Here is a 26,339-nt window from a genome sequence, read left to right as displayed (position 1 = left end):
CCACCCCTGAATGTAAGCATTACTAGATTGTTTAGCGGATGAATGTTGAGAAGAAATGATTATACTCGATTTGATTCATATTATTAGACTTTTTAAATTTGTCTAAATTTATTTATGTATATTATATATATATATATATATATATTTATTAGCATTCATATAAATCTAGTCAAACCAAAAGGTCTTATAATATAGAACACATAGGAATACACAAAAATAGGGATAAAACGGGACAAATCTATGTGATCGATAGAACAAATAGCACTATACATAACACTAACAATATTTATATTTTAAAACCGATTCAAATACCGGGAATGAATGATTAGGAGTAGTACCGCACAAGTGTTGTGACTGGACATACCGGAACTTACTAATTAAAAAACCATTATACTACTCTATTCAGGTATTGCCAGTTGCCGAGCCAAACTGGGGCCGCAACAACAACAACAAGAACACATCCTTTTCTATTTTCATTTCCATATATAGAAACACCAACCTCCTCGTCTCCCCTGAGCCAAACCACACCACACTACTACTACTACTGCTACTCTACTCATCATCATCATCATCACATCGGATATATCATATCACCTCTCGTTTAATAATCGCCTCGCCTTGGTGGCGCGTGCTAAATATCGCGGCGAGATGGACTCCCTTCCTCCGGCGAAGGTGGCGGATCTGTCGCTGACGCTGGCGCCGTCGGGAGGCGGCGGTGGGGGTGGGGGTGGGGGTGGCGGTGGGGGGGAAGGGGGCGCGTCGTCGGCGTGCATCGACGGGAAGGACGTGCGGCTGTTCCCGTGCCTCTTCTGCAACAAGAAGTTCTTGAAGTCGCAGGCGCTGGGCGGGCACCAGAACGCGCACAAGAAGGAGCGGAGCATCGGGTGGAACCCCTACTTCTACATGCCGCCCACGCCGCACGCGCCCCTCGCCGGCAATGCGACCGCGGCCGCGGCCGCGCCGCCCGGTGGGATGTCCGTGCCGACGCCGTCTGGGAGCTACGGCGGCGTCGGCGCTGTCGCGGCGGCGGGGGCGGTGGCCGGGGCTGGTGGTGGTGGTGGAGGGGGAGGCGGAGGCGGAGGGCTCCTCCCGGTGCATGCGTACGCCGGGCACGGGTACGCCGCCGTGCCGACGTCGTTCCCCATCGCGTCGCACAGCTCGAGCGTGGTCGGCTCCGGCGGGCTCCAGTACTACGCCCCTCCCGAGGGCGCGGCGACCGCGGCGACGACGACGACGATACCGGCGGCTGGAGCGGGCGAGGCGCAGGGCGGCGGCGGCGGCGGCGTGCAGGTGCCCCGGTTCGCCACGAACCAGCACCTACTGGCGGCGGTCAGCAGCGGGCGCGCGATGCTGGGGGCCCCCGACCAGCCCGGCGCCGGGCGGGACGACATGATCGACATGCTCAACTGGAGGCGAGGCTCCCACGGCCCCACCGCCTCGGCCGCCGCCACCACTCCGTCCCCGACCAGCACCACCACGACGCTCACCACCTTCGCCAGCGCCGACGGCCACAACGGCGAGGAGCAAGAGGAGCTCGACCTCAACCTGAGCCTCTAGCTACCACTACACACGGAGGCGGCCACACCTCGATCTCCACCTCCACCCCCCCAACCCAAGACGACAAGGTTAATCACCATGTTCTTCTCCTACCTAGCTCACCACCATCTCCTCCTCCAATCCCTCCTCCTCCTCCTCGTGTGATTAATCTCTCTTCTTGCCATCTCCCTTCTTGCTCCTAAATTAGCTCTTAGGGACGTTAATTAAATTAATCTCAGTTCTTGCCTCTCCTTTCACCCCCTCTCACCTGTATGTTAATGTTAGTACTCCTTGTAATCGAATCGATCAATCAGTCTCCTTTTTTTTTCATTTCTTTGCATCTTTTTCTCTCCTCCTTCCATTTTGCCAATCGATTTCTTGGGCTTCTTTGATTGTTTGTTTTAGCTTTCATGTGTTGCCTCTGCTGCTGCTGCTGCTATATCTGTGACTGTCTCTGTACTTGGATCGATGGCTCCTGCAGCCAACCGCGGTGCAATGGCCTGCAGGCTGCTACGTACTGTTCATCTCATGCTCGAATCGCCATTGACATGGCCGTCTACTCATCATACCTACGTATAGTAGCGTTTTCTTTTCTTTTCAATTTCTTCCGACCGTGTTCTCTGGCTGCAGCTGCGTCTACGTGCCTGTCAATCCATTCAACTACGCTCATGTATTCTCCTAGTTGCAATTGTCTATCACTCGTACCCTTTTTTTACGTACTGTTCATCGACTCGGATATAAATATAATCCGTATACATACATATATATATATATATATATAATCCGTACCCTTTTTTAATTTTTAGATATAATGTTTTGTCTTATTCAAAAAATATTTATGATTAATAATTTTATGTTTATTAGATGATAAAATATAAATAGTATTTTATGTGTGACTAATTTTTTTAAAATTTTTTTAAATGAGACAGATAATCAAATGCTCGACATAAAAACCGAAAAATTGTTTTTTTTTTTTGGAAGGAGGGAGTATGGTACATTCATCCAACGGCTGGGATGGCTGCTCCTATGTTGGTGTTTGTTCGTTGCAGTGGCTGCAGAAACAGCAGAAGGATGTAACTACTGTACTCGACATGAGCAGTACATGCTACGCATGCAAAGGGAACGTGCATGAGGTGGAGTAGTATTTGTTGTTATCGTGAGAAGAAGCGAAGCGAAGCGGATTTTATTTTACCATGAAAAGTCTCAAACTGTTAGTGCGGCTGTTTGGCGTACGTGTGCATGGGTTTGCCCTGGGTTACATGATGATGCTGCAGGCTGGGAGTGGGTGTGAACAGTGACGCAACCAATCCTACCACTGCCGCTGACATGTGGGGACAGGGGGCATAGCAGATTAGCAGTAACGCAGTGTGCGTGTGTGCGTGAATGTTAGGTCGGCGTCCCATCGCGTCGGATCGTGTTTCGCAGTTGCGAGGGTGGCTTTTCCTTTTGGCTCGACGAAAATCTCGCTTCGAACCACCCAACAAAACTGCAAATCTTTTCTCTTCCTCTCTTTCTGCCATGAAAGCCAGACGACTAGTCTTCTCTTCGCTCCTGACACACACTCTCTCTCTGTCAAAAAAAAAATGACCAAAATAAAGAAGAAGAAGAAGAAGAGAGCTCCTGTTTCGAGTCGAGTCAGGATGAGATGAGATGAGAGGTGAGGTGACTCACGCACCGGACGGACAAATCCGCGCCGTCCAATAGGCGCCGCGCCTTGCCCTGGCCCCACCTGTGGGCGCCACGGTCCAATCGGCCCGTGCCGGTCCGCGCGCGCGAGCCGGATCTTCTGCGGCCCGCGCGCGGCGAAAGGCGAGCCACCCTCCCTCGGGTGGTGGCTCGACCGGCTGCCCTTTTCCGGCCCTGTTCCATGACCGGTCTAGTCCGTCGCCGTCACGCATCAATCGCACACACGTGACGAAGTACGTGGCGCGCCCCTCCTCCGCCGTCGGATCGTGCCGCTCGGATGATCTCGGCCGTCCGTCTCGCGCGAGGGGGGGGCTGGGGGTGGTGTTGGCTCTGTCCGGTGGTTAACAGTAGCCATCCCGGAAAGCCATGTCGACACGAGAGAACGCGGACGAGAGCGAACAGCATGTCGACACCCCCATATTCCCAGGCTCGTATTCGCATACGTACGAATACCGGAATACGGTCACCCTATACGTGTACGACCGGGCCCACCTGTCAGCGTGCTGCTGCTCTGCTTCTGGCTCGGAGCAGCCGCAACGCAGACAGCGGGCAACCGATCTGGCTTTCCCCAGCTGGCGGGGTACGGCGACAGCGTGTACAGGACGTGCCGCATGTGACCCGCGGCGGCGGGCCCACCGGTCAGCGACCCTCGCGGGCATCGGCAACAGCGAGGCGCACACGGGGTTGCGGCCACAGCGGATGGGGGCCACGGCCGCGGCTGGACCCCCCCCCCGTCTTGTCTTTTTTTATCCATACGGTAGTAGTAGTAGCTGTGTGTTGGAACAGCCGCCCTGGTGATTCTCTGTGGCGCAGCACAGTGTTGTCACCCCCACCACTGTGGCACCCACACCCCCATTGGGCGTTGTCTGGCTCAGTTCAGTAGAGGTAGCCCTTGTCGCCTAGCGCTCTGGGAAAGGACAGGGTGAACAGCGGATCCAGTTAACAACTGTTCCAAATAATTCAGGGCCTATTTTGTTTGAACGTATTTCTTTGAACGTATTTCTTTGGTATTTTAAACAATTAAAATATTTTACTTACACCCATGTGTGCGCCTTCAAACCAAGTAGGGGCAGTCCAACGACCTCTTTTTTTTTTCTTTTGCTTATGATTATAAATTAGAATTTAAAATTTCAAGTTTTAACTTGGAATTGATTTTAAGGACATTTACTTAAGCTTATTTTTTAGCCATAATTTTTTGATCACTATAAACTTATATAAAAATATTATTCACAAATTATTTTTCGTTCGCAAATATGATGTTTGATTTTTTTTCTTTTAAAAAGCGAAAATATGACCCCAGGTGAACATGCAACTACTCCCAATTAATTTTAGTATGCGAAGACATGCTCTATATTACTTTTATATTTACAGTATCTTTTAACTAAAATTTTACTAAGCTTCGTATTTTACGGTGTTTAAAAATCGACTTCTGGCTATATCACCGATTCAAACACATGCTCAAAATAGTTAGAGTGCGGCAGCAAAACCTTAGCCCCCATTAAATTTACATTGAAAGCTTGTCGATGTAAATTTTATGTGCATTGGAATTTAAACCACTTTAAATGGATTCATGCATCTACAACTCTATAGTTATACAATATGGATGGTGGTGTTCTCCCAAATTGGTTTTTAAGAAGCAATTGCAAGTAGATAATTAGGCCACTGGGTGGTGGATATTCTGGGTGATAAACTAATACGGGAAAGAATATATGAGGCAGTTTTGTATCTGTTCGTATCTGAGACGATTGCAACAGTAGCTCTGGTCTGATGTGTGTCGCTTTTTTTGGATCGTAGCTTGACTGGCACGGGGCAGCTACTAGCTTTAGCTTAATTAAGCAGGACCATTTCTGGATAAACTCGGAGTATTTTGCAGCTAAACTCCAAACCGATCTTAATAATTTTTGTGACTCCCATGCTTGAGTCTTGGGTGTGGTCACGAGTGCATAATGATTATATACTCGCAATCTGGCAAGCCTAGTAAATAAAAAAATATATATATAGCAATCTGTGTACGTAATATACTAGTTGGAAAAAATATATAAAAAAATAACGTCATTATTAATTTATTGGCAGGTCAACTTATATCCATTAAAGAAGTTGGAGAGGCTGCCTGGTCTTAAAATAATTTGACAATTCAAATTACGGAAAAAAAATAAATGTTGGGCAGGCAGAATTGGCCGTATATGTGTACTGGCTGTTTGCAATTATATATACTACTGTAAAAAGTATCATCACTAATATGGCATATGGAGAAAGTCCATTCCTCTTTTCTTTGCAAACACAGCGGTACAGATCCGCTCTTTAATAATTTGATTGTGAAATACACATGTACATCCATTGTTTGTTAGCCGTTGGTCCACCGTGACCACAAAACTAGCATAATTTCCTGTGCAGATAATGGATATATAATTCCTCTCAAATTTCTTTTTTTTGAATTCTTAGTCTGGATTTTTTTTTCTGATATATAGTTTTTGATCCTAATATCCGGTATAGTTAGTTCTTTCATGTCTAAATTATAGAAACACCTCCATACTTATTCCTGCTCTCACCCAACAGAAAGTATAAATATTGTTAAATCTCATATAAATGATACAACTATATGTATAGACTCTGTGTTTTCTACTGGGTGAGAACTGAAACATGTATGAATGTGTTTCTGCACCCTAGACGTGAATTGAGTAACTACACACGGCATGTGTGTGTATATATTGTTATCTTTTAATTCTATCTAATTAACTTGTTTTAAACCTTATGGGTGTACATGACAGCTCTATTTGCTTGCACCTTACTCTACCAATAATATTCCAGTCGTGAAAAATACCTTGTCTTGGACACACCTCGTGTCAATTTCAAAAATTTAAGCCACATTGCATGTCTTCGTAAATATTTTCACCAACGATGATATTACAATTTTTAGTAGTTTTATTTGGTTTTGTAAATATACCACAATAGAAAAACGAGGATTGTGCAATACAAAGACCATGTTTGGGATAGATTTTGGCAACAACAGCTTCTTAGGTAATCTCCAATTGTCAAAAGCTCATCCCAAACAACATTCAAATTTTCAATTGCAAAATCTTAAAAAAAATGATCTATAGTTAGTTAGCATAGCATACTGAAAAGTGAAAGTTTTTTTTCCCTAAACTAGATGATTATAACTGATAGTAAGACTTAGATGTACAAAAAAAACATGAAATTTCCTGAATAGGAACTTAGGTAGCCAATCAGCGAAGCCATGCACTATTTAGCAAAAGTCATTGCCATGATGCCACAGGTTTTAACTATTTTTGTCCCCACATTATTGAATCGAATTATTGGTCATGAAGAGATCTGTGTTGTTATTAGCTCGTGATTAATCAATGAATTGAAACTGGCTATATACGCATGCATGGATGCATGTGTGGACCGCTGCTTTTATGCCCCAGCAATCTACTTGCATGGATCTACTTGTTTGCTTGCAAAGACACATAAATCCGACAGAATGGTTTCGTTTGTCATTTTCTCCCAACCACCTCTACATCGATCGATCTTCTCCCTCACACTCTGCATATGTGCAGGATTGATTGATTTAAATCCAACATAGCTGGAGGCACCATGTTTGAACAATTTTTCCGGATCGTAATTAATCACATCAATCCATTTGTGTGCTGCCCCCACAGACTTAAATAGCAAATTACAGATAATTTGGGGGCTTGTTTGAAAATTAAAAAAAATTCAAAATTGGTAATGAGAAAAGAGGCATAATAATATTATTTGGTCCGAAACTGCTAGTCCCTTATGCAGATAACAAACCATATTATTATATACATATGCTTTGATAATTTAGTTATATTAATAAGTGATCCGTAATTACGGATGTGTGAGTGTAGTTTTATGTTGGTATGGCCGATAACGTTTGAGTCATTTCAGGACTATCATGTGGCCCCTAGCGCAACAGACGTACAGTAACAAAATATTCCGTCATGTTTAGCAGGTAGCGGTATAAAATAATTATAGAACATGGCTTTATCTTAATTAAATGAGCTTGACTACGATTTATTGGGAGTATTCTACTAACAATATTATTATCATCGATATAAGAATCTCGACCGTTAATTTAAAGTATACTACCAGTAAAATAAAATATTCTACCACTAACAGTTATTACAGCAGTATAAATATATATATATATATATATATATATATGATTTATTGGATTAGAAAAACTAAACGGTCTAGATTAGTTAGAGCATTGTATTTATCCCTGCTGTTACCGACTAGATCATATATATTGTTAATTTTATTAGTGACGACTTGGTACTAATTAGCAGGATCTGCAAAACTATTTGCCATATTATTGCTGCCCTCAACGGTAGTGCGATTACCGCGACAAATTTAAATTTAAAATTTTGAACTCTGAGCTATTTGACACGGCAAGGTAAGCTGCGGTAGCAACGTACAAAAAGACAATAAAAATGTAGCGAAAATTTAATGCGTTCTGAAGGAGCCCTGAAGCATGTTGGTACTGGAAGGAAGTAATTTGGCTCCGCCTCAGCTCGCTTCAGCAAGTTTTGGAACGACCATGCAAGAAGTGCAGTAATTAATTGCCTACTATTATTGGGGTGAAAGAAATTCACCGTTCACATTTCAGAAACAATGGGCCTCATATTTTTACTTTTGCTTGTGCTTATAAGCCGCAATTTAAATTTTTAGCCTTAAATTAAAGTTGATTTTGGGTTTTTTTATTATAACTTATTTTTTAAATAAGGTAAACTTTTGATCACGTGTGTCTAGCGTCTATCTGTCTTATTTAAAAAAATTAAAAATTGAAAAAATTAGTCACACGTAAAATACTATTTATAATTTATCATCTAATAAAAACAAAAAATATTAATTATAAATTCTTTTAATAAGATGAAGACATCAAAAAATTGTAGCTAAAAAGTAAAAAGAGACGGAGAGAGTAGCGCATAGCCCGGTAACTCTCCCGGGGCCCGGGGGGTCCCAGTTTCACCTGCACAAATCTGCAAAACGCACGCAAAAACTGCTCGCGCGCGTATAGCGACGAGGATTACTGATCATCAGTTCATCACCTGCCTCAATGCCGTCGCGCGCGGCAGATCGATAAGCTCGCAGGCAGAGCAGTGGTGTGGTTTGTTGCGTCTGCATGGCCGATAGCTAGGGGTCGCGTCCGAATCCTCTATGACAGGAGCATCGTTCACGTGAGGGATAGAGTAAATAAATGCCATAAGTAACACAGAAAATACTGTAGCAATAGCAATCCAAAATATTGTTTGGTACTGTAGCAAATATTGTATTAATAGATCTCGACTGTCCGTTTTGATTCAACGGTTACATGATAGGTCAAATTTACATCCTGTTCTAGGGGTCATGGCTCATGCCGAACTAGATTTGAATACTAATCTTTTCGATTCTACTTATAAACTAAAATTTAAATTTTAGCCTTAAATTTGAAGCGTTAAAATTTGAATTTTAGCCTTAAATTTAAAGCTGATTTTAGAAAAAAAAATTATCATACTTTATTTTTTTAGTTTTGGTTTTTAGATCGATATGAATATATAGTATACAAAAGTTTTATTTATAAATATGTTGTTTGGCTTTCCAATCACCCCCTAGCTTTGGATTGCAGAGGGTGGGTACATTGCTCTGGTTTTATGAGATGGGTTACGTATTTGAAAGTCGAAGGATGGATTTAGAAAAGTATTTCAAGATATCTCGGTATTGAAATGTAGTTTATGTGAAAATCTTACTGTTGCATGTCTTGAGAAGCATGTTTGAAATAGCCTATATAGGTTATGTTGTGTTCTTTCTCGATGAAATACGAAAGTTTTCTTTATAGCTTTTTAAGACATAGGCAGTAAAAGTAATTACGACAAAATTAAAAATTTACTTTAGGAATATGATAGGGTAAATTTCTATATAATTTTTTTTTACAAAAACATGTACATAAAAATTTTAAAAAAACTAAAAATAAGCTGGCTCCAAGAATACAACCTTATTCCTGAAAAGAGCGTGAAATCCGTAAACTTGCTTGTATGGTATTTACATGGTTTAATCAAGCCCGCTAGTATTACATTTCTGGCTGTTAGAAAGATTACATAAAAAAAACTAGAAATAAGTTGTTTCAGTTATCTTTGATTTAAGTAGCCAACCATCCTGGTTAGAAAGCCGAAGATTATAAGAAATAAACCGGAGTATTTTGTGGTTGAGAATATGAAATTTGTGATTATCTTTCGGACTCTTAAAATCTGTTTAAGAATTTAGATTGTTTTTGGATGAGGGAATGGTTCAGATCTTGGAAGAACGGTAAGCTGCGAGAAACTCGTTTAAATTAAGAATGCTTACATTTAGAATCTGATAAAGAGTATATCTAACCTCGTGTTCATCATTTCACTTTTTCATGGAAAAATTAAAACGACATATTTAAAAAAATTTGTTTGTAAATAAAACTTTTATAACTTTAAACAAATATTGAAAATAAACTATAATGAAAAAAAACTAAAATCAACGGTTGGAAATTTAAACCCTGGCTTATAAGCATAAACATAAGAAAAATATGATGATGTTGTTTGCTAGAAAATTTACAAAATAAATAGTGGCCATTGTTGAGCAAACAATAACTAATTTGTATGTACAATCATGCTTGTGCCACAGAGAACATGTGCTGCGTGACGGGTCAGACAGTCAATGTCACCATACTGTTTGCAAAGCCCACGGAAGAACACTGCTAATTATAATGTTCAAACGAAGCCTTGATATAGTGTGTGAAACTGAGCGCACAAATAATGCCCTTAGGGGTTGTTTAGTTGGCAAAAACTTTTTGTTAAAGGGGTCACATTGAACATTAAACGTTTGATCGGATATCGAAAGGGTTTTTAGACACGAATAAAAAAACGAATTTCATGGCTAGCCTAGAAACCGCGAGACGAATTTTTTGAGCCTAATTAATCCGTCATTAGCACATATTGGTTACTGTAGCACTTATGGCTAATTATAAACTAATTAGGCTTAAAAGATTCGTCTTAAGATTTCTTCTGTAACTGTATAATTAGTTTTTTGGTTCATCTACGTTTAATGCTTTATTTAAATGTCCAAAGATTTGACGTCATGTTTTTTTAAAAAAAAATTGGAAACTAAACCAGGCCTTACTTTGTCCGTGCACAGCGACGTGTTGCAATAGTGTCTGGGTGTTCCTTTTCTTTTTTCTAAATCAGGTGATGTACTTGGGAGAAATGGCCTAAAAGAGGGGTGTACCGTAGGTACCTACACACATGCCGTGCATCAACCATCTCAGCTTCATGCTACAATGGTACATAGTACCAACGTCCAGGGCTGACGAAGACAATAGGAAATTGGTTTCTTGGGTTTTAATAAAAAAACCAAACGACATATTTATATATATATATATATATATGTTTAGTGATCTAAAATCAATCTAAAAAATAAACTTTGGTGGAAAAACATCAAAATCAACTTAAAGTTTAAATTTTTGTTTGAAACGAAAAGACGTGGACGGAGGATGTCAATGACGTTGAGATGCGGACACAAATGCAAAAGTGGCCAAGGCTTCCATTGTTTGGCTTTTACGGTTTCTTACAAGTTAAAATTTAAATTTTAGAATTTAATTTTAGTGTTGATTTTATGAGTTTTTTATCATAGTTTATTTTATAACATTTAATTTTAAATATATATAAGTTTTATCTATAAATTATGTTTTATTCATAAATAAGGAGATGGGAGACTTGTGTTTAATTTTCCATGTGCGACAACTGTTGTCCTTGCCCAATAGGGGGGGTGTCACATGGACTCGGGTGGCCCACGGTACGTGATGAAATGGGAGGAGCACCTGTTAAACTCATTTTTTGGAGTACTGTCTTTTCTTTTAATATAAAACATGGACATTAGATGTTCTCTTCTTTTTTTTAAAGTTTGATTAGTCTTCGGTGCCAGTGGATTGTACTATTCACCAGATTCTAGCATCAACTAAATTCACGTGGATGCCAATAAATCTAAAATTCTAAATATATATACAACTAATATATACAGATCAACAAATAAGTCTATGCATAGCTAAAAGTCTTATAATATGAGTATTACACATCATGTGCATATTTCATCATTCTTTTTTAAGAAAATGAAACTGTTTGTTAGCAACAAGAATCAATTTGTGAGGAATTTTTTATATGCATTTAGCAAATATTGTAAAATAAAATACAATAAAAATCACAAAATTAACTAAAAAAGTATGTTTTAAAATTTTAATTTTGGCCTATAAGTATAGAAAAAGCGAAATGTTGGGAACCTGTATTGCTTCTTTGTTATTTGGGTAGTCTATTTTTAGCTCTTTAACTTCGCTCAAAGCTTATTTTTACCGTGGACAGTAAAAATGGATGTTTTTATTGTGGAAAAATGGTTGTCTTTCATCCTTAACTTTCTAGACAGGATAAGAAAACGCCTTGAGACATAATTTTAGTGGTTTTGTTTGAAACAGAAATGGTTTTCTAAGCTTATATTTACATCATGTGTGCTCACGTAATACTTAATTAGGTTCACATCCATAAAAATTAACTAATTAAAGTTTATAGTAATGAAAACACACTATCATTTATATTAAAACCACCCTGATCCTGATATATCCTCTAGGGCCTTATGTATCTGGTATTGAAAGTTACGGGTAAAAAAAAAACCCGACTTATAGCTTAAGGTGGAAAAATGGATTTCGAGCAAAGTTTAAGATCTAAAAATAATGTTTTAAGCTGATACCAAAGGAAAATGACTCCTGCTAGATAAGGACACCAAAATACTAGTAGCAGTAAGCAGGAACAAATATTTTAACACAATGCAATTGGGACTACAAAAAGTACAGACAAAAGAAGCAACATTACAAAGACAGAGACATGACTGATACTGCTCCAATATTATGTGATCATGAGACTCATCTGTTGGTTTGTATTTTTCCTGCAAAACATTATACTACTATGCAGATATGTACTCCTCCTACTTGTGCCATGAACATGTCAATTCCCCCAAGTTGCAAAGAACAGAACATTCATGTCACCCTGCAAGTGATCGTGGTCCAAACCAATAAATTTATTCCCCTCTTCCTGTCAAATGGGTCACTGGATTTTCACTTAGATTTGGCTCAACCACCCATCACACCAAACTTTGATTTCGAATCCGATCCAATCCTCTGTCCCTTCTCTTTTTTATGCCTTCTTTTAAAGAAAAATTTAGTGGTGCTTTTTTGTATGCTCCCCTGATGAACTCCTTTTCATCTCTGATGGAAGTGACGACTGAAAGGACCATGTAAGTAGAAAAACGTTGTGGTTTGGGTCCCAGCAACTGGCTCATGGAAAGAAGAAGAAGAACGCCAACCAAACAGCAGCAGGTGAGGTGAGCTGAGGTGACCGTACAATATTTCTTGGTAGCAGCAATGGATAGTGCACAGGTAACCAATCCATGCTTAGGTACATGGTAGACATATACTAATATCGACAGGAGTACTATGTATTTAATTCAGGACGAAAGTAAGTCATATTGTTATGGATACAACCATGAGAAGACATGAGTACATGATAACAAAACAAATACAAAGTACTACTCGGTGCCTACTAAAATTGTTTGTATAGCATCCATGTTTGTCTCCCTAGTCCTACTCGAACAGGGAACAATCAAGACCCATGGTATGGGAAAAGACAAATGGGAATAACCCAACAACTCTAAGGGGCAACTAGAAATATACATTCGGCTAAAACTCAAGTAGCACACTCATCAAGATAAATCATATACGACTGATGTTGACATATAGTTATATGGTACTCTAGCCAGGTAGATAGTTCCAAATCTTGTATTTATGTATATATCATTGTGATAGAGATCTACTATGGTATTTGAGAACGTATGGTTCATCGATACCAAGGTAGGCGCAAGATAGTAGCAGCGAGGAGACACATGTTTTTATACATGTCCGGTCCCTATTAAATAGTAGCTCTAGTTATGTCGACCTTAGTTGGTTTTGCTCTTATGCAATGTTGGGGAGATGTACACGATAAAAGATTTGAAAACATATCTTTGGCTAGACTACTCTATAGCTATATGTAACCAAAGTTGATGAGATTAATCTTGATGAGGGTGCTCCAGGAGTCTTAGCGGATTGTTGCTTGTGTATTCCATATTGCTTATCAGGGTTTGTTAGGTTGGATTGGCTTGTGTTTCTTCTCCTAGAGGTCTTGTACTATGGTTGTCTGTTTGTCCAAGTAAAACTAGAGAGACAATTATGGATAATATTTGAATGGTCTTGGAAGAAATCGAGCATGACTTTATATTTGTTTTCTTATCATGTACTTTTTTCTTATTTGCTTGGGACTTTATTCATATGTATAAGACTTATTTCAGTATGGGACTAGGTATGCAGTACGTGCACTGAGATAACTACAGGTCTATGGGGTATCCTTACCCCTAACTAAGGCATTCACTGCCAACATATAAGAGCAAAAAGGTTAAGGCCGAGAGGAGTAGAGCTATTATTTGATAGTGTTTGAACTTGTATAAAAATTCATGTATCTCCTTGTTGCTACTATTGTCTCGTATCTACCCTTGCCACCAGCAAAACCTTATATCTACAGATACCGTAGTCAGATACATGTTCGACGACATATACTAATTAGTTACTCGGTGAAAGATGACACTCCCTAAATCCTAAAATAAGATCATATTTGTCTCATATTGTTTATCCTAAGATAACTTCAACTCTAAATATTGCATTGGAGTTTGTTAAAATATGAGAACAAATGTATTGTAATTAGATAAAGTGAAAAACAAGTGTATATGTTTTGATAAAGCCGAGGAAAAAATTACATCCCCACATTTTCGCTTTTACTTATGCTTATAAGTCAAAATTTGAGTTTTCAACGTTAATTTGGGGTTGATATGTTTTTCATTGTAGCTTATTTTTTAGCTTTGGCTTTTAGGTTGCTAAAACACACATATAAATCTTTTATTCATAAATTATTTTTCGTTTGTAAATATACCGTTTGATTTTATTCCCATATTTTGTATTTTTTATTGGTGTTCAGTGTACCTGAGTTTGGTAAAAGAATAATTTAGGACGGATGAAGTTTTTCGGCAGTAGTAAAGTAATTACTCCTAATATAACTTGTCTGGAGGACTAACCTGCTCACCTTTTCACTGCTGCTTATACTTATAAGCCAAAGTTTGGATTTTAAATCTTAAATTTGGAATTGGTTATTGGTTTTTCATCAAAATTTATTTTCTAGCCTTAGCTTTTAGATTGCTAAGAATACGCATATAAAAATTCCATTCGTAAATTATCTTATTTTTTATTTGTAAATATGAAAAACCAAGCAACCACCCTTAGTGCTAGTGCTTGCAGTAATTGGAGTATTCACGTTGGGCTGAGTTGAGGTACAGTCTGATCCTTCAACCAAAGATGGCCTAGCAGCTGGTTGAGTGCCAGCTAATACTAGTATGGGCTGTTCGGAAAAATATGGCCGCTCAGCTATTCTCAAATGGGCCCAACACTGATTCAGCCAGCCAGTCTTTTGCTGCGACCTCCGGTCGAGTTATGATTAAGGTTCACATAAAAACATTCCATCCGTTCAAAAATACAAGTATATCATTAAGTAAAATTTATTTTATAAAAAGGTACAGCCAAAGATTCATGTAGACGCACTCTACACACACAACATCAAACGCGCACAGAGTCAGATCATGTCCAACAAAGAAGGGGCATAATTGTCTTCCTCCCATGTTCTTCTTCTTCCTATTCTTCTTTTTTTTTTCTCCCTCCCGATCCGCCCTATACATACACACATCGGTGCATTCATTATCCTCTTTCCAACCTCAAATCCCTTATATTTTGCATGCATATTTACATACAGCTAAACACTATGTTTTCTAAATCTATATAGAAGTTATTTTAATTCTATTTTAATATTTAAATAATCATATGCTATCTCTATTTTACGTGTCAGAGAAATCTTTTCCTGTCCCTCACCAACAAACACAATCCAAACCTTCGGTAAGTAGATTTGGTAAAATCCCTGCCAGGGGCAGGGCAGAAATTGCCCCCTCGGGGATTTGGGGATCAGGCCTGAATTTTTCAGAAACAGGGATGGGGAATAAAATTCACCTGCAGGGCCTCGAAATTATAGAAAAAAAAAAGACAATTGGCCGTCCGCACCACCGACGTCAAGTACAACGGCCTGTTTGGGGCTGAGGAGCACATTCCCCCCGGATTTGATTTTAGAACCCCCGATTATTTTCGGGGCCAGGATGAGGGCCGTTCTTGTCATCTTCGGCCCCGCCTCCACCTAATTGCCAAGCCTAGCGGTGAGCATAAAACTAATATAACTAATCGGGGCTAATTGAAGACGGTCCCCGGGGAATATCGGAAAAATTCCGTTGGCGAGACATGCAGGTTAAATCCTTGGGATGCAACCCACAGCATGATCGCTTGTCCACCGCGAGGCAAACCGAGTAAAGCTCAGTGCGCAAGATTAAAAATTTTATATCATAACATAAACATCTTTGGGATATTGATTTCAATGCTCATAAATCCATGAAGTTTCAACCAATCAAATTGCTTGAGAGAATGTAAACAATTCAAAATCAATCGCTAGGTGATTAATAGAAAATATTTTCCCTTAACCTTAGCATTTCATAAACAAACCTAGAATTTTTTACATTTTAGAAGAAAGAGAGTAATTTATAGACAAAAGTTTTATATACTCCTTTCGATTAAAAAAATTAATTGTTTAGGGCAAGATAATTGTTAGTCAAAAATTTAAAAGTTTGACCAAATCTTTTTATAATCGATAAATAGAGATTAATTAACGATTGAATTGTGATATGCATCGCACAGTTGAAGCCTTGAAGGTAATGTGGCGATGTCTACCCTCCACGCCAAAATGTCCAGCTAGTGCATCTCCCTTTGGCAAATCACAATGCTGTGATTGTGGTTCCGTTCTAATCTCATGAGGTTTAGATTTTGTGTGTGCACGTTTCCTAAATTTTTAAACAATGTATTTTGTGAAAAACATTTATATATAAAAACCCTTCACAGGATATTTTTAGAGTACGATTTTTCACTTTGTAATTGTTAATTCAAACATTCCTACTCTCTAAATAACTATTAAAAATAGATAATTCTTTAGTTCTTTGATCTCAGCTACCTCGAACACCCGTGTCTGTTCTACACCATGTGCATAAGTACTAATCAAGTGCATTTTGGATCATATTAGTTTATACCTTCAAACTTCAGCTCAATTAAAAGGAGTATAAATCGTTCCGTAAATATTTTGAGACGGATATACAGATACCAAATACGTGTACAGTACTCAATTACATGATTAATAACCGTATAATAATTAATCGATGGGAAGATCATGCAAAAACACGACCCAGATACGACGGATCGACGAGATTTTGCAAAATTTACCTAATTATTAATCGCAGCTCCCGGCCAGCCACCAGCAGCTAATTGAGCTAGCGTATTAATTACTGGTAATTAAATTATCGTCACGGATTATTGCACGCGTGCATGGATGGAGACTGACCGCCCGCCCGGCCGGTCGCCGGCGGCGAGCTAGCCGGCGAGCTCCTCACAACCTCGGGAAGGGGCGGGCGAAGCGGTCGGACTCGGTGTAGATGTGGCTGCGGGTGATGTCGGCGAGCGAGGTGCAGCCGCTGAGCGCCATGGTGAGCTCGAACTCGTCGCGCATCATCCGCAGCACGTTCCGCACGCCGGCCTCCCCCTCCGCCGCCAGCGCGAACACCACCGGCCTCCCGATCTGCACCGTCGCCGGCGACCGGCGATCCATGGATCAAAATAAACGCGTGGGACAAGAGAGAGGATCGATCGAGATGGCCGGGCTAGGGCGAAAAAACTTACGAAGACGCCGGCGGCGCCGAGAGCGAGCGCCTTGAAGACGTCGGTGCCGCGCCGGACGCCGCCGTCCAGGTACACCGGGATGCGCCCCGCCGCCGCCGTCACCACCTGCACGCACGCACGCGCGTCGTCAGAGTAATCCTCGGACGCGATCGATGAATCATCCGAGACATGGATGGATGCGACGTGCCTCTTCGAGGGCGCTGATGGTGGCCGGGACGTAGTCGAGCTGGCGAGCGCCGTGGTTGGACACGATGATCCCGGCGGCGCCGGAGTGCACGGCGAGCCTCGCTGCACACACAAACACGCATTTTTATTCCGGCGATCACGTGTCGGTCTCAGCAAAGAAATCGCTCGAATCGGAACGCAAGAAGAGAGGCAGCCTACCGTCTTCCGCGGTGATGACACCCTTGACGAGGATCGGCAGCGACGTGATGCTCTGCAGCCACTTCACATCCTGCATCAAACAGCACACGCGCCGTCAGAATCTCTCCAAGATCTTGGCAAGAACAACACATTTCGACAATTCGACAGATTGATGTGTGATCGATGATCATTTACCTTCCAGCTCAGCGTGCGATCGATCTGTCCAGCAACGTACGAGGCCAGCCCGGAATCGTTGCTCTGCAAATGCCAACGAAATGGGATGAAATTGCTGCATAAAACATAGTGCCATTTTTTTATCTTCAGAAAAGAAGTGATTTTTAGCTGAAATTAGCAGACCTTGTCCATCGTGCCGAGCTCCAGGCCCTCGAAGTTCTTCAGTGTCAAGTAGGGTGGCAGAACGAACCTGCAACGACACCACCCATGGATCATACAATTTAGGGATTTGCTCCCGTCCAATAAAAAGTAACTCGAGGTATCAAATCATTTCCTACGATTAGATCTAACTGAGTAGAATATGAACTGTTAGATCAAATGATCAGAAACGATTTAGTACCACGAGGTACCGGTACCTCGAGATACTTTTTATTACTTTTTGTTGGACTGAAGTAAATCTCTACAATTTATGACAGACTCGTAGAAATGTATCTGAAGATCGTGTCAAATTCAGAAGTTCTAGCCTGGAACTCACCTGTTCTTGATGTCAGCTTCCCTGCGGCCCAATCGTGGAGTGTCAACGGTCAGGGCAATCGCCTTGAATCCGGCTCTTTCAGCTCTTCTGACAAGCTGCTCAACCACCTTCCTATCCTTGTACACCTGCATATATGTCCAAGATCACACCAAAAAATGAGATTCAGAAAATTTTAGGCAAAGTGTATTGACATAAACAGAGAGATGCGTTATGATTTACATATAGCTGGAAGAAACGGATCCCTGGTCCAGTTGAGGCGACCTCCTCAACACTTGAAGTAGCCCAAGATGATAGTGTCTGAAATATTGAAGGCAATACCAAATTAACATTAGCATTCATGCAGTTCTGAACTTATATATATTTGGTTTGGCTGTTTGATACATGAAAGGAAACGTGGTATTCTGTTGAACATGTAGATAGCATACCATTATAGTTCCTGCTGCTGAAGCTGCCCTGGCAGTTGCATACTCTCCTGAATACATATGGGATTTTAATTAATTAGCTCAATTGTATGCGATGGTCAACATAGATCGTCTACTTGGTTGTTGCATACTCCCTCAGTTCCAAATAATATTTTATTTCTAACACTTCAGCTTTGTCCCAAAAAGAATTGATTTTTACCTTCTTACTTATCCTCGGTTCGCAGATTGAGGGGTTTTATCCTTTCAACACTCTTACCTATCATTTCACAATAATACTTTGATGGACACTTCGGTCTTTCACCCTATCCACAAATTTGTCAATTTTGTCTAAAAATGGAGTCCTTGTGGGGTGGAGGGAGTACTACCAACTTCAGTTTGTTTTCAGTTTTTCTAGTAGTAAGATGTTAATGTTAATGAATGACTACGACTATTGGTTTGGAGTTTGGACTAACTGCAAGGTTGTACTACCATTAAGCAAACACAATTGCTAATATATGTCAAAACGATGCACGTACCTTCAGGGTGGGCCATCTTCTGCATGGCACTGGGAGCAATCATTATGGGCATTGATATCTTGAACCCAAGAACAGTAGTGGTCATGTCGATCCTTGAGACATCGATCAGGATGCGGGGACGAAATCTAGCCAGAGAAGATTTGCAGTCAGATTGAGGGGTTGACAAATAACCGAATGTCAGCCTAATGGTTAATGGCAAAGGTCGGGATGTAAACCATTTGTATTATACTCTCTCCGACTCTCCGTTTCATAATGTAAGACTTTTTAGCATTGACTAGATTCATATGGAAGCTAATAAATCTAGACATATATAAATTATATAAATTCATCAATTGATGAATTTAAGTAAGGCTAAAAAGTCTGAGGTAGTATAAAAAAGAGCTAAAATGGTACATACAGTGACTAGGAAAAAGAATGTGATTGACAACTTCTAGTCGTTTGGTAATGCTCTCGTAGGAGAAAGTGATAATATTAGAATTCGTATGATTGATATTCTGGCAATATGATTAGCTGAAAGTTTCAGTGATTGGCATTCTTACTGAACTTATGAAATGCCTTTTTTCCTCTATGTTTGAGAGAGAGAAAAAACATGATGTGATCATGCAAAAACAAGTCTATCTAATAAACAAGACTGAATGACATCAGGATTAGACAAGTAGCAATGTTTTGTTGGTTCATACCACTTAACTTTGGCCCTATCAGATTGCACTTTCTTCAGAATATGGCATGTCATATAATACCCATAAAACGATGTGGTAGCTAGTGGTGCAACTAATTTGCAACATATATAGCAATCAAGTAGGTCGTAGCAACATATAATGGCTTACAAGATCCTGGAGAATGCCTCCCTGTTCTCCTTGAGCGTCCACTCATCTTCAGCTCCAGAGGCATAGTAGTCGTAGATCATCTTCGGAAGCTTCTGCTTCGCGATGGCCTGGTACTCCGTGACATTGGTGATCTCCCCCATTTGTCCTGCCTTGCAAACCCTGCACCGCTCTACAACCAAGAACAGCACTGTCAGAAGATTGAGCTAGCCTTCCTGACCAAAAGAATAATCATCTACTACTATATGCATGAAAACATTTCTTGGTACAACTCATGCAAGACTGATGACAGTTTGCACTTTGCAGCAGCAACAAAGTAACAGAATAAACGAGACTTTCCATCATCAGAGAAACCAAGGGACTCCTTTCTCGTGGAGTGCATGCAGATACCCATTTTTGTTTCTGCAGAAAAGTTGTGGTGGCACTATTTCAACCGAAATGATTTAAAAAGAGAGAGAATTCATCATCATCTGGGCCAATGGTCAAAACGACTTTGGGACTGAACAAAACAAACCTCTTAACCACTCATGCAAACAGAACAAGTAACAAATCAATCTGACAACATGCAGCAGTTACAAGAAACTGTTTATTCTTCTTCCCAACCGATGCATGCAGCAAGAAAAACAACGTCCTGGCAGACAACCAAAACAACTGACAAAACTGAAGAAACTTCAGAACACAGGAACTTCTGAATCTGACCAGCAGCTAGCTAGGTTACCTTACCTTGAGAGACACTGGGAAGGAGGGAGGCAGTGCAGTGTGAGGGAGCAAGAACAGGAGGGAGTGGTGTGGGAGCAGGTAATATAGGTGGAAGAGAAGAGAGAGGTGGAGAGATCTTTAGGCTTGTGCACATGGAGACAAAGATAGGAGGGGAGACGTGGAGATTTGTCAAGAGAGAAACGAGAGAAAGGGAGGGGTGGAGGAGGTTATGGATGAGCTTTTGGAGGTTGGGGTGAAGGATGCCTCCTCCTACACTACTTCCTCATCCACTTGACATCATCACCCCCCTCCTCCTTCCATCCAACATTTGTTTTTCTTATAAAAAATACTGTAATGGAACAAAACAAATGAGCCGGTTTTTCCCATTGAATTGGAGTTGATTATCTTAACTCCTCCCACTCCATCTTTTCGATTATGGTTATGTTTATAAGATAAAATTTAAATGTTTAACCATAAGTTTAGAGTTGATATAGGGTTTTTTTATTGAAATTTATTTTTAGTTTTGACTTTTAGATCGCTAAAAATACGTATATAAAATTTTTTTTCACAAATTATTTTTTATTTACAAATATGTTTGTTTGGTCTTTTTTTTTCCTTGATATACCCGGAGAAAGAATGTAAATATTTTATCTCCTGTTTCACAGGATAGGGGGCGAGACCCAGCAAGATAACAGCAGTCAGGAGGTGGCGATCTTCTGTTAGCTGGGGATAAGAGTGCTTATGTGGCTTCTGTTTTGGCAACTTTATTGCCATATTGTGGGTTGTCTGATTTATTAAGTGGGCTTAGCTATTGTAGAAAATAAATGTTAATGCAGTAGCAGATATGATTGCTGCTGTTTTACGACCAAACAGATCGCTATCCAATAGGGATGGAAATTCAGAAAATTTTACAAATTATGCCACCTAAATCAGAGCGGCAAAGATCAAGTCCACCCACCAAGGATATGGTCGTACATTCTTAATTGGTGCAGAGGCCAAAAGTTATACTTCCACAAAAGCCCAAAACTATAAAAAAGAAATTCCCCTGGGACGAACCAGGCTCAAGAAGGGAGCACACGTAGAGCTGACAAAGTCACAAGAAAATGTGTGTACTCAATGGGGTTTTTGAAAAGCTTCCAAATTCAGCTCACTTCACATCAGGCACCACAGAGGCTCACCATTGCTCAGAGCATCAGCATTACCAGTTCGCAGAAACTGTCTCAAGGGGATGCTGGTTACCCTTGATCAGTTTGCCTGTTGCAAAAACAAGGGTGAGCCTAAAAAATCAATTAACCCAACAAGGCACTCCCATTACAAACACCCGTTAAACCATAAAACTTTTATTAAAAAATTCTCTTTACCATTCAGTTTAATGGGGTACATTGTATTGCTGTCCACATTTTTTTAAGACAGCGATATTTACTACACAAAGGTTGCTATATTACTAGCACGGGCATTTGCAGGAAGGAGGTGCTTCAACAGCTTGTTACAGAGCTACAGGTGTACTAGGAAAGACCATGGCATAACCAAAAAAGAATAAGAAGAATTTGGAGTTACTTTTTCCCTCTCGTCCAAACACAAATCGCATCTTGGCTGATTGTTTCTCCCACATAAACATCTCATCATCATTCCCTCATAAAACAAACTCACTTTGCACAAAGATGCCTTACTTCCCCCTACCATCATCGGTCCAGACACTGTCCCAAGAGTTAGCTTTTGGTGCCTCAGCAAACTGATTCCCTGGACCTTGAAATGATGAAGTTTCTGTGCCCTGAACTGCGCCCTTCTTTGGCTTTGTTTTGATCCCAAGCAAGCGTAGAACAAACCTCGCAAGCTCACCATAAAGCATTCCAGTCCGATCACATAGCTATGATTAAGATAACGATGGATCAGGAATGATACCCCCCAAAAAGGAAAGACTTGAATCGAGTTCAAATGAAAAGGAACTATTCAGAAAATACCTGCAGGAGGGCTGAGATAAACATGTGGAATGCCTGTGTGTTCTGGCTAAAAAGGAAAGCGACTCGCCCACAAAAATTTACAACACCATGCATCTGCAACCAATGAGATGAAGTTATGGCAATGTTCCCCCCAGCACACCAATCACAGGGTAAAGTGCACAACTACATCCGATTTCTTTCACTTGACATTTAGAATATCAACACGATCAATAATACACACGTGTTTGTAAACATCGATAAAAACTGTAACGATAAATCATTGCCAATGTTTTTGAATTCTGACTACACATTAGTCTAAAATGACATTTGTTTGAGAACAGAGAAAGTAATGCAGATTAAGCAACAACAAACTACAAGTTAGGCCCTGTTTGTTTCAGCTAGGGATTATTGTAATCTGGATTATTAAGTCAGATTACTGTAAGCTGGATTATTATTGTAATCTGGATTATTAAGTCAGATTATTTAATCTGGATTATTAAGAAATGAAAAATGTATGTAATTATTTTAAAGTATCCAAGGCAGTGGGTCTAAAGGCACCCAATAATCTTTTTAAAAAAACACCTTTGGATGAGCTTATCAGATTATAGTAATTTGGGCTCTAGATTACAATAATCCATCTGTTTGTTTCAGCTTACTCATAATAAGCCAAACTATAATAATCTCAAGCTGAATCAAACAGGGCCTTTAGACAACAACAATTACATGGATTTTGAATTCTAACTACTTGCAAAGATGTGGTTATAACAGAAATAAAAGGGCATGAACTTCACCATATGCAACAATAACAAGGTGACAGCAAATACATGCTATGGCTGCAAGGTAAGTTCTACACACCATTTAAATATAACATACGATGAATCACGCTCAAGTTTGTTGAGGGTCAAATATCAATTAAAACCAATCAGTATCCAACTCAGCAGTGACTTAGTAGAAACTGTGTATTACCACTCGTAGGAAGGACATCCAAAAGCCTGGGGGTGGTGCTGGCGGACCAAATGAATCTGGACCCTGGTTGTAAGCACCCATGCCCATACCATAGCCACCATAGGGACCTCCCATCCCGCTATTATACATGGACCCGCCATACATTCCAGAACTTCCATACATACCCCCATAACCTCCTCCATAACTCGAATACATGTTATTTCCGTAAAGTCCACCGCTACTATAAGGTCCACCAAACCCACCATATGAACTATACATACTGGAGCCATAACCTGCATTTTGATTGAAAGGATAAGATTATGAGTGTTTAAGTATATCTGATTGTGTGATTATGGAATTAATGATTACCTCCATAAGAATTCGCATATCCTTGCTGCTGCCAAGGTCGTGGGGGCAAAGGCCTAGAAATGTTGCCGTTTACATTGGATGTAACATTGCCCTCTGTAGCAGAAACAACTTCCCCAGGTTTTGCAGTGCCAGATGCTTCAACAATATCACTAGTGCTACCCCCAGATGGGGGCCTGAATGGTGCTGGACCAGATGAAGTCCCAGCATGCTCCCATGGCTTTGGTGGTGGATTACTTCCTGCAAATCACATTCCATAGTGAATGAAGGACTTGCCCCAAGGTCTATAATCAATATGAGCAATAACTCTGCTCGCAAGTCAAAAGGCAATCTGATGCCAATTATCTACACTAAAAGACACAACCTCCAACTTGATTACTTTATGTAAAATATATTTGGAAGTGGCATTAATTCACTGAGAAGTTCACACTCAGGGAAAACAACATATCGGAAGCATTAATAAATAAATAAATAATTGTGGATAACTTGCATGATCAAGGAACTACTCATGAAGTTTGCGCGTGAACATAAATCTACCAGTAAGGACCTGGATGACATTAGAATGTAGATTGTAATCCACTTACAACAGCAAGCATACAGGCAGTAATCCAGAACCTGATACATTCCTCTGACCGAATTGCGTGCCCAATCATGCAAATGATGTCAGCAGGATTCCTAAAACTACTGAGGTGATCTGAAATCTCGTGCTCTACCAGATTAACACTAGCCCATCCAGAATTACAGATTTAACGAACACGTGAAAGCATGATCTTTTCGAATTCCACGCATATGCTTAGAGATATACCCAATTTGTTCCTAATGGCCAACTCTAGGCTTCATGCTTGATTAGTTACTACCGTCTCATATTGAGCATGATATCGAGCCCCCATCCTCAAACAACACAAACACCCCAAAATTCTTCATAATTTTCACCAAATCCTAACAGATCAGGGCGCATCCACATGCACCAACACAAAATCCCCAACATGATCAGGAATCGCCCACCAAAACGAACCGAGCAGAGTCAACAGACGGAACACCGCACGGATCGATCGATCGATCAACCCTCCCTCACCCCCCCCCCTCCTTCCCTTACGTCCGGATCGAGTCAGCCTATGACCCCCCAAGCGGTTCCAGGAGGAGAGAGCGACGAACCTGCCATGCCGCGGGGTCACGTCGCCCCTCCCCCCCTTTTCCCTTGCCCCCCACCGCCTCCTCAACTCGATCGCGCGTAGCCGGGCGGCACGATCCGGGCGGGTCCTCTGCCGCCGCGCCGCTGCTCTTCCTCGGCTTCTTAGTCGCTCGCGTCGGCGTCGTCGTCGCCGCCGCCGGCGGAGGAGGCGAGCAGAGAAGAGAAAGCCGCCCCCGCACGGAGACGCGTCGGCCTTTTTTTTCCCCTCTTTTGCTAGTAGTTGGGCTCGAGTCGGGGTGGGAGTCATGCGTTGACCGTTGACTTGTCTTCGTGCGCGTTCTTGGTCTGTTTCATGGCCGTGTGCTTGGTCTAAGGCCTACGGTTTTACAAGGAATTAGAAGGCCCATGGGAGTACTAAATTGGGCCCAAGTTAGGCTTGGAAAGAACATGAAATTTTCGGTTGACCCTTTCTTTTTTCAATTTTCATTCGTCAAAAGTTGCAATATCGTGGGACGGACCCTAATTTAATTTATTTATATATATATTTTTCTTTGTATGTGAATTTTTCATTTTTTTATATTTAATGATATTGAATTTAAAAGTTGTGTGGCTGGCAATAATTCTCCAAAAAAAAAGGGTGACTTCTCTATGTAAGAGGGTGTAATGAAATCGATTCAATCCATATCCCAAAGGATAGAAAAGTTACTACATTTTCACCTAATGAATAGGCAAACCGAAAAAAAGGAAAGAAAAAACATCGAAAGCCTAAAATGAGATATATCTCTTCTTATTGACATTAGTGAAGGAATATACCCGGTCGCTATGTGGATACTGGCTCTCATTTCATGGGTGTCTGTTCACCCATATTTAATTTAATTTATTTTTTTAATTTATTTATTTTGTTAAAATATAGTGGGGAGTGAGAACCATAAAATGAGTGGCAAATTTGTTGCCACTGAGTATGTAAGATGACAAAACGTTAAATTTCCCTAAACAAAAGGTGTTAGGATGTTTTATGGAAAAAATAAGCAGTATATTTACAAACAAAAAATAAGTTATGAATAAAAATTTTATATATGTATTCTTAGAGATCTAAAACTCAAGAAAAGAATCAAATCTTGGCCTGTGAGGAGACAGCTACAAACTACCATGAAGTGAGAGGGAGATGATACTGCCCGAAACAATGTGAATGGTATACTTCTATGTAGCATTTGACATGCAAAAAGGGCAAAAACATTTTATCGAGATAATAGAATCCATTTTCCATCTAAAATGCTTAAATGAGATATA

At 40.5% G+C, this 26,339-nt stretch overlaps 3 protein-coding genes across 5 annotated transcripts; 1 reads left to right on the top strand and 2 right to left on the bottom strand.

Annotated features, from left to right (window-relative positions):
• Positions 1–435: 435 nt before the first annotated feature.
• Positions 436–2,234, top strand: LOC121053871 (spidroin-1-like). The gene has a single exon (XM_040522170.1). It carries the CDS (start codon positions 649–651, stop codon positions 1,555–1,557), a length of 909 nt encoding a protein of 302 aa, XP_040378104.1. The 5' UTR covers positions 436–648; the 3' UTR covers positions 1,558–2,234.
• A 14,250-nt stretch (positions 2,235–16,484) lies between these two features.
• LOC102701990 (peroxisomal (S)-2-hydroxy-acid oxidase GLO1) lies at positions 16,485–20,708 on the bottom strand. Of its 3 annotated transcripts, XM_015835210.2 has the most exons (13): positions 20,482–20,598; positions 20,307–20,369; positions 19,971–20,139; positions 19,144–19,268; positions 18,632–18,678; positions 18,426–18,503; positions 18,207–18,331; positions 17,855–17,921; positions 17,693–17,755; positions 17,519–17,588; positions 17,322–17,422; positions 17,135–17,239; positions 16,485–17,033 (listed from the first exon to the last, which is right to left on the bottom strand). In XM_015835210.2, the coding sequence occupies exons 2-13, from the start codon at positions 20,359–20,361 to the stop codon at positions 16,845–16,847; spliced, it is 1,194 nt and encodes a 397-aa protein (XP_015690696.1). In that variant the 5' UTR covers positions 20,362–20,369; positions 20,482–20,598; the 3' UTR covers positions 16,485–16,844. The 3 variants fall into 3 exon arrangements, with proteins under 3 accessions (XP_015690696.1, XP_015690697.1, XP_040377889.1); XM_015835211.2 differs by lacking the exons at positions 20,307–20,369; positions 20,482–20,598 and adding an exon at positions 20,686–20,708; XM_040521955.1 differs by lacking the exon at positions 20,307–20,369 and having other exon boundaries at positions 20,482–20,596.
• Positions 20,709–21,982: 1,274 nt separating this feature from the next.
• Positions 21,983–25,302, bottom strand: LOC102701710 (peroxisomal membrane protein 13). Its single transcript, XM_006650631.3, has 5 exons — positions 25,073–25,302; positions 23,921–24,157; positions 23,573–23,844; positions 22,628–22,720; positions 21,983–22,533 (listed from the first exon to the last, which is right to left on the bottom strand). Exons 1-5 carry the CDS (start codon positions 25,077–25,079, stop codon positions 22,333–22,335), a joined length of 810 nt encoding a protein of 269 aa, XP_006650694.1. The 5' UTR covers positions 25,080–25,302; the 3' UTR covers positions 21,983–22,332.
• Between the last annotated feature and the right edge of the window lie 1,037 nt (positions 25,303–26,339).

Source organism: Oryza brachyantha, chromosome 3 (assembly GCF_000231095.2).
Source record: "Oryza brachyantha chromosome 3, ObraRS2, whole genome shotgun sequence".
NCBI lineage: Eukaryota > Viridiplantae > Streptophyta > Magnoliopsida > Poales > Poaceae > Oryza > Oryza brachyantha.
This window is presented reverse-complemented; position numbering and strand designations above follow the sequence as displayed.